This window comes from Lipotes vexillifer, unplaced genomic scaffold (assembly GCF_000442215.2).
Source record: "Lipotes vexillifer unplaced genomic scaffold, Lipotes_vexillifer_v1.1 scaffold1201, whole genome shotgun sequence".
In the NCBI taxonomy this organism is placed as follows: domain Eukaryota; kingdom Metazoa; phylum Chordata; class Mammalia; order Artiodactyla; family Lipotidae; genus Lipotes; species Lipotes vexillifer.
In genome coordinates, this window is record NW_006783542.1 from 874,072 (window position 1) to 883,063 (window position 8,992).

At 44.1% G+C, this 8,992-nt stretch overlaps 1 protein-coding gene across 1 annotated transcript in view; it reads left to right on the forward strand.

Moving 5' to 3' along the window:
- Positions 1 to 77: 77 nt before the first annotated feature.
- Positions 78 to 8,992, forward strand: part of CAMSAP2 (calmodulin regulated spectrin associated protein family member 2) — a 99,872-nt gene continuing 90,957 nt past the window's right edge. The window contains exon 1 of the mRNA XM_007456134.1: positions 78 to 216. Coding sequence (XP_007456196.1) covers positions 78 to 216 — 139 coding nt within the window. The remainder of the gene's footprint in view (positions 217 to 8,992) is intronic.

An 8,992-nucleotide genomic window follows, 5' to 3' on the forward strand; every position in this document is an offset into this window, starting at 1 on the left:
GACCCCCACCCCCCAGCGCCTACCCCGCGGTCGGCAGCACCATGTGAAGGGCGGGCCAGCGCCCCGAGCGCGTGAAGATGGGGGATGCTGCGGACCCCCGGGACGGGAGGAGGACGTTCATTGTTCCAGCCATCAAGCCCTTCGACCACTACGACTTCTCCAGGGCCAAAATCGCCTGCAATCTGGCCTGGCTGGTGGCCAAGGCCTTCGGGACAGGTACGTGGTGCCCGCCCCCCATCCCTCCATCCCTCCATCCCTCCATCCCTCCGTCCCCGCAGGCTGCGCGCGTCCCCGTTTTGTTTCCCATCCTCTGGTCCCCTTCGCGCGTGTCTCCGCGCACAGGCTCGGGGACGCGAAGGGAGAAGAAAGGAGGGGGGATAACGCAGGTTTGCTCTTCAATCAGGAGCCCTTGATTTGGGCAGGTGGGATGCGGCCAGATTTCTTTTAGTGGATAGCAAAAGTGGGTGTGTTTTTTTTCCCCCCCTCCCAGTGACCAATTTTGTCATGTTTTTACATGGGGTGGTTTTAATTTGTGGTATTTTTCTCATTGTGCTGCATTCATTTCCCCCACAGTCATAGTTGTGATTACACCACCGAGAAATCTGAGTTGGTTTCGTTATTATTGGAAGGAGGTGGATGGCACACAGACTACATTGATTTTGACATTTGTAACCATGGCTGCGATTCAGGATCCGTGGACTGTACCGTGGCCTCTGTCGGAGCGCAGTATTAATTTTTGTCGTCATTTTTGAAGCCCGTGTCCTCCCGTACACGTTTCAGGCTCTATTAAACCAGCTATTTAAACCCGATATTTAGCTTGCTGAGTGTCACGTCCTATTTTTACTTCGTGTTCAGACACATTCCTTTTCCCAAACATTTTGGCTTCATAAATTAAGAAAAACAACAACTCCCTACTGTGGGATTTTTTTTTTTTTTAATAGAAAAGTTTTTTGAGGGCATGTGCTGTTGACACAAATTGTATAGGACAGTAGGCGTCAGACACTCCCACCTTTACCCAGTCTTTGCAAAATGACAGGAAAAGGGCCTCCTCTTGTAATTCCTTAGCTGTTGCTTTAGGAGCCCATGTTGTGGAGCTCTGAAAGCATTACCTTCTCATGTGGAGATGCTCCTGGAAGGTAATTTAATCTGATAACTTTGAGTTATTTTGTAAGATTTCTGTGGCCTAGTTAATAAATATTGGATGTGTAAAATATTTATTGAGAAGTTTCTTAGTATTTACAGACTTTTCTCCAGATGTTAAATACAGGGGTTTGTTTTGTTTTGTTTTGAGGGGAAGAGGATGGCTTATTTCCGATTTTAGGACCGTGAAAATTTGTGGGTAAATGTTTTAATTCATTCTTACTGTTTAAACATACCCAGCTGGATACATACACAGGTGACTATCAGGGCTGCATATTTAGTTAACTAGCAAATGAATCTCAGTGTTTAGAAAACTGAATTAGTCTTCAGGGAAACTTCACGTTACAGTGATTTTGTGCTTATGACAGCTTTTGTTTTATTTGAATTATCATGCTTTGATATTGAAGTAGAAAGATGTTAAAGGTTTTATTTATTTATTTTTGGCTGCGTTGGGTCTTCGCTGCCGCGTGCGGGGTTTTCTCTAGCTGCGGTGGGGGGGGGCTACTCTTCGTTGCGGTGCGCGGGCTTCTCATTGCGGTGGCTTGTATTTGTTGCGGAGCATGGGCTCTAGGTGCACGGGCTTCAGTAGTTGTGGCACGTGGGCTCAGTAGTTGTGGCGCGTGGGCTTAGTTGCCCCGCAGCATGTGGGATCTTCCTGGACCGGGGATCAAACCCGTGTCCCCTGCATTGGCAGGCGGATTCTTAACCACTGTGCCACCAGGGAAGTCCCGATGTTAAAGGTTTTAAAACTAGCATCAGGAGTAAATATAATAAAAAATTTATTTTGAAATAATTTAGATTTTAAAGATTTCTTTGGAACTAAATGTGTAGAGTAACGCCTCGGAGGAAACTCAAAGTGTTAGTATATTTTTGTTTTCTGGAACCACTGATATCGGCGGTGAAAATAATTGATGTGTTTTGGTTTTAACTTAAGCAGCATACTGAAGCGAATATCCGTTTAGAAGAGAAATGAAAGCTATTTAAGTTTTGGTTTTTTTTTAAAGATTTCTTTTTGATGTGGACCATTTTTTAAAGTCTTTATTGAATTTGTTACAATATTGCTTCTGTTTTATGTTTTTGGTTTTCTGGCTGGGAGGCATGTGGGATCTCAGCTCCCCGACCAGGGCTCGAACCCGCACCCCCTGCATTGGAAGGCGAAGTCTTAACCAGTGGACTGCCAGGGAAGTCCCTATTTAGGTATTTAGAAAAGATGGAAAGAGTAACATTGATATAGTGACCTCTGTGGAAAAGCAGTGTGTACAAAATGGAAGGCAGAGGGCATAGCAAAAATATTTTCTTTCCTTCTGAAACTGAGAGGAAACTTGTAGTACAGATGTCACAGTGTTGCCCTGGATTCACAAGGGTTCCTCACCAGAAAACGGCCTACTCTCTGGATGCCTGTCAGGCAAGTTTACTAGATCCTGGACCACTTGAGAACCAAGTGTTGAACACACTTGGTGAACAAGAGAAGAGGAAGGAGCAGAATGTCTGTGGAACGTGGGCTGTGCCTGGGCACCGCGCTAGATGCTTTGCGTTATGTTGTATGTTCGGGGCTTACAGCAGCTCTGTGCTGTAGGTAGCGTACTCCCCACTTAAAAAAGAGAGGACGCCAGTGCAGAGAGAGGTCAAACAACTTCCCCATGGTCACAGTTTTAGTTCGGGCAGACATGAGCTTTGATTTGATTGTCTGCCTAAAGGGTATGGCGTTGGTGAGGGCAGGCGTGCTTCTCGTATGCCCGATACCTCAAACACATTGCTTCGTTTATTCCCACAGCATCCCTCTAGAAAGATATTGTCCTCATTTTGCAGGTGAGGGAAGGAGCTCAGATGAATTTGCTCAAAGGTTAAACATCTGGCGAGGGGTGAATCCTGCGGGCCAGGGCAGGTCTTTCTGTCTCTTAATTCTGCGCTGTTTACCCTGCTCTGCAGAGTAAGCCTCTCATCTGCCAGTGTGCAGAATGGGCATACAGCACGCGTTAGAAGTCTTACTGATTTATTTTCTCTAAAGGATGGGCAGATCTTAACACACTCTCAGATGGCTTAGATGAACGTTGTTGGTACTTGCAGTTGTCCTGGCAACAGAGTGGATGAAAGTCATATTCAAAATGGAATGAAAGTCAAGCTTAGAAGACCTTAAGAGTCCCTTAGTAACAAGAAATTATATTATTAAGAATGTTATCTTTGTACATTTTGTTTATTCTTTAATCAACAGTCTTTCAAAGTATAAATTTATATGGAGTGAGTTGAAAAAGTGTAATGTTTCATTTCTTTGGATGTAAATTTTCTGCGTTTTGCCGCAGACACTGTTATACGGCAGATGTTAGTAGACAACATATTTCAGAGGTATTGCTAATGGTATTCAGTTAATCATTCAAAACATTAGCCCAAATTTAAGTTATGATTGACTAAAATCCCTTCTTTAATGATGACATGCCCGCTCTTCAGGCACCAATTTAGTCTTTTTCTGTGAGAAAGTTTCTAACTTTTGACATATTAAAAAGAAGTCAATTTTAAGCCCTATGTTGGAAAATTCATTTAAAATGATAGCTAGAAATCAATTCTGGGCACAGAGTGAAGTTACTGAACTATAAAAAGTAAATAAAGCGCTAGCCTTGTAATACCTAGAAAGCAAATAGAGTGTTTACTTAATGTGAAGTCTTCTATCAGAGCTTGGAATCATGTTCTTTTTCTTTACACTAAAAATGTCCCACACAACTCAAATCTTCCTAGTTTATTTTGTGGAAGAATTGCGGGTACGGTTTTGGTCAAATGAAGAATAAATTTGTTTAGGTGAATTCTAATCTGTAAAAACCAGACAGACACTTTAAGCCAATTGCGGAAGAGGGGGAAGTTAGACTGTGCTGTGGCTGCTGTATGTGAACAGCTGAACCCATTCAACAGTGATTTGCTTTCAGTGCTTTGGGGAAAATGGTGGGTGCAGAGACCCTTTTATGGCCCTTCATCCTTACTAAATTCTTGCATTTGGAGGCAGCTCTGTGAGGCTTGCAGGATCTCAGTTCCCCAGTCAGGCCATGGCAGTGAGAGCACCGAGTCCTAACCCCTGGACCGCCAGGGAACTCCCAGCACTTGGAGTTCGTAACATGGAGCTTAAGGCCCAATTCCTAGCGTCACTTTATCATCTCAGCTTTATCAACTGTCATTCTCCCTTTCATACAGTGTAGTTTGAGACAAACTACAAAACACAGAGCAGAATATAAAATCATCTGCTATTTTAAATACCCCTTATTTCATTTCTTTACATATCCCAACACGTTTTCTCAAAATCCCGTCTCACACCTGACTCTCACGCGCGTGTGAAGGATGTGCTGTCAGCGGACAGCACTCTGGTTAAGAGAGACTGATTGCAGAGAGGCCTGTTTGGGAAGTTCTTGCAGGAGTCTGGGCAAGAGATGGTGAGAGCTTGAAGCAGCTGCGCGGAAATGCTGCTAATATTTATTGAGTACTTACTGTGTGTCGGTCACTCTCCATGTATCGTCTCATTTTAATCCTCATGACGGCCTTGAGAGGTGGAAACTGTCCATCACTCCAGTGTTACTGATGAGGAAATGAGGCCCAGAGGGTTAGGGACTCACGCAAAGCCACCCAGCTTATGGTGCTGTGCTCTGAACCTGATTTCGGCCCACTTTACCATGTGCTGTTTGGGGAGAAGTCAAATTAATGGAAAAGAGGCAAAAGATAGAAAAAACATTGCAGAGGTATAATCCCTAGTGTTTCTAAATGCCTGAATTCGGGGTGCATGGGGGCAGGATGAGGCCCCCTGAGGTGGCAAGGAGAATGAGGTTACTTGAGCTTGTGAGATCTGGTGACGGGGAAGGGTGAGTCCAGTGCCATTGGCAGAGATGGAGAGCAGCAAGTTAAATGGCAAGTCGGCTTTGTTCTGGGGAACCTTAAGCTTGATGTGTTGGCCAGATACCTTATCTGAGAAATCTAGTAAGGTAGGTAGCTGTAAATGTGGGTAGGGAGTATGGTTGACCAGGTGAGGCTACACAATAGCAATTTGGGAACCTTCTGCGTCTAAAGTGTGATTGAAATCAGGAGTAGATGACGCCATAGAGCGACAGAAAAGATTTGAGACAGAATCTAGGGTGGTGAACACTTAGAATAGTTTTGGGAGGAGGCTGAGGAAAAGAAGGTGGAATTAGAGCAGAGAGTTAGGAAGAGAATTAAGAAAGTGTAAAGATACTGAGGCCCTGGAAGGAGAAAGTTTCCAGGCGGGTGGTCTTATTAACAGTGTCAAAGGCTACAGGTATTTAAACCATGCCTGAGTGGCAAATACGGGTGGCGGGTGGAGCACGTGGTCTGTGTGCCGGCACAGAGCTTGGAACCCGAGTACCGTTAGTGCTATAACGTAGACCAGTAGGATTGGAGGAGGTTTATGTGATGAGTAGTGGGAGATGCAGCTTGAAAGGTAAATTGGGATTGTTTGAAGGACCACGTTAGGGAATTTGGTATTTGTTTAGTAGATAGATAAATTATCCTAAGCACATTGGATTTTTGAAAAAGCTACTATGATTTATTGAGCACATACTTTGTGTTAAGTACAGTTTTGAACATTTTATATGCCTTATTTTAATTCTGAGAGTGACCCTATTAAGTAGACATTATTGTATTTCTTCATCTGCCACTCTAAGGTAGGGTTTCCCACTGCAGAACTACTGGCTGGCTTCTTCCTTGCGGAGGGGGCCGTCCTATGCATTGTAGGATTTTGGCAGCGTCCTGGCCTCTACCCACTAGGTGACAGTGGTATTCCCCACTCCTACTTCTTCCCCAGCTGTAACACCCAGAAATGTCTCCAGACATTGCCAGTGTCTCCTGGGGCCAATACGACCCCAGCTTAAGAATCACTGCTATGAAGACTGTGAGCTACACCTTCAATTTAAAAAGGTTTTTTGGACATTGAAGTACAAATTTGTTACAGCATGTCCTGATTTCACAGATATTCCAATGGAAAATAAGAATTTAGGAAACATGATAGTTTGCCCTTTTTATAAAAGAGGAAATGGGTTTAGAGGGGTTAAATAGCTTGCCCTTGATCATCCAGCTTGTAAATGGTGGAACACAAATTCGAGTCAAAACCTTTATGATACTAAAGCCTGTATTTTGACCTCTGTTATACTCTTCCTAGAGTTCATTACAGTTCTGTAGTATAATACTGGAAGTGAAGGCACAAAGAAAGTGTGAAAACCGTTCAAATGTAAGTCTTAAATTTTTTGTTTTTTGTGGAATTTAAAAGTATATTTAATTTTTCTTCAACAAACCTGTTTGGATTTGATTAGTTAGTACAGAAATAGGAAACATATTTAGCATCGGTCTGTCATTTCAGGGTCGTCCCCACCCCCCACCCCAGTGGATCTAGTTTTTTAGGTTCTAGTTCATGGACCTTTTCTATTGGTAAATTACAGGTAATGATCTTTAAATTAATATTACACGTTTGTTAGTAGTCACAGCGTGGTGCTTCTGCTGAGATAATAATTGTATTCACTGATCACGTTTAGCACTTTCCTTCCTGTGCCTTGCACGGTCTCTCCTTTTCTTTTTAAACACGCATTCTGCATCAACGTAACGTTCTGGGTTAAAGGGCGACACCCCAACACTGTAGTGTCTTTCCAGCTCTCCTTCTACCACCCGCTCCCTTTTTGGGGGCCTGTTTCCTAAAGTCTTTGTCTCAGTTCCCCTGCTTGCCAAATAGTCATGATAATAAGCATTTGTTTTGCCTTCTTTAGAAGAAAAAGCATATACACTGAAACATGAATTGATCCATCTCACACTTAGGCTACTTTTGGATATTCTGTTTCCCATTGTGGAATGGGATTGTATTTCTTTAATAATTTCAAAGAATTCTTTTTACTCAAAATACTTTTTTCAGGAACGAAACTGGGTCATTTGTAGAGACGTGGATGGATCTAGAGACTGTCAGACAGAGTGAAGTAAGTCAGAAAGAGAAAAACAAATATCGTATATTAACGCATATATGTGGAACCTAGAAAAATGGTACAGACGAACCGGTTTGCAGGGCAGAAATTGAGACACAGATGTAGAGAGCAAACGTATGGACACCAAGGGGGGAAAGCCGCGGCGGGGGCGGGGGTGGTGGTGGTGGGGTCAATTGGGCGATTGGGATTGACGTGTATACACTGATGTGTATAAAACCGATGACCAATAAGAACCTGCTGTATACAAAAATAAATAAAATAAAATTCAAAAATTAAAAAAGAAAACAAACTTTTTCAACTATGAACTGGGAAAAATAAAACAGAGGCTGGGAATCCAGCACTGGAGAGAAAACCGAAGTCCCTCTGTAACCCTCACGGTCGCACCCTGAGTGTTAGGCCTAGTCGCGTTTATGAAGCACCTGAAAATGGTTTTCTGAGGTAAAGAAATAGAATTTCAGTTCCCTGAAAAAGTGTTCGTCTCCTTACTCCATATTTAACAAATATGGGTTCCTGGGAACGTGTGTGTATCATCTTGAGAAGTTATTTTGAATCTACCCCCGCTCCCACTCCCAGCCCTCTCCTTCAAACCATTTTGTCTCTAAATGGGAGTTACAAGGAAACTTTAAGTACTTTAAGGCTCTTGGAATAAAAAATATTTGAAATGTTTGAAATACTTTAAAAGACATTTGTCCCCAGCAAAGGAAAGTTTCAAAGTAGATGGTTTCATTTTTTTTCTGCTGGCATTTTACTGCTACTTTCAAGATTCTCTTTCAACCCTCTTCTCGTTTTCCATTCTTTTTGTCTTATGACATTCATATTACGAGGGTGCTGACTTGTAAATTTTTCTCTAATTTACGCGTTTTGTAGAATTTTGTATTGTAACAGATTTTGAAACAGCAGAAATAACCTTTTTTCTTTTTTAGCTACCTCCATTTTTTTTTAACATAGATTTTAGAGGTCTTGATTATAAGTTCTTGAAATTTTACTTTTGACACTTAATAGTTTTTGAAGAGGTGAGACAGGCACCGATTCAAAAGTCCAGAGGTATAAAAGGCTAATAGGTCTAGTGGAAAGTCTCCTTCCCTCCTGGACCCTGAGCCACTCAGTTTGTGTTTTAAACTTGCTAATGTTGTTGGAAGGCTGTTTCTCAAAAGATCTCTGGGAGTGCACTTACCAATGGTTGACATGGTGATTTTATGTTACGTGTATTTGACCACAACAAGGAGAAAGATCTCTTGGATACAGAGCAGAAAATGCACTGGAGGGAGACGAAGGGTTGTGAAGGGGGAACAGTTAGGAAGTTGTTACGGTCCAGGTGAGAGGTGGCAGCGGCTTGAAGGTGGATGGATACGGAAGGAGGTGGATGGATACGGAAGGAAGTGGATGCGCGTCAAAGGTAAGACCTGGTGGTTGGTTGGACACGGCGAAGGAAAGATGATATTGTGGGGCGTGTGAAGACTGACTCTCCTTACTGGGGAACGGAACAGTGGGAGAGGGCCAGGTTGTGTGTGCGAAGGAAAGAGGGCGGGACAGAGCAGCGCCGAGACGGTGGGGTGTGCGTTGGACCCTTGAAGAGTCCCGCGTGGGGCCCAGAAGATCTCGGGGATGAGAGGCGAGGTGGTGATGGAGACACACAGGGTGGGTAGGTGCCAGTCACCCCGCGGGAGAGTGTGGGGAGGCCCCCAAGTCAGGAGAGCCGCAGAGAGTGACCAGAGGGGAGGCGAGGAAGCGGGACAGGAGGCCCAGCCTGGTGGGTGGAGGCGCGGCCGGAGGCGCCTCGGGATTTCGCAGCTCGGCGGAAGGTGTGGACGGGAAGCGGGGCGGGCGAAGCGGGCGGGGCGGCCGGGGCGTGTTCGCTGCGGCACGGAAAGCGCACCTGGGTCGGCGGAGGGCAGCGG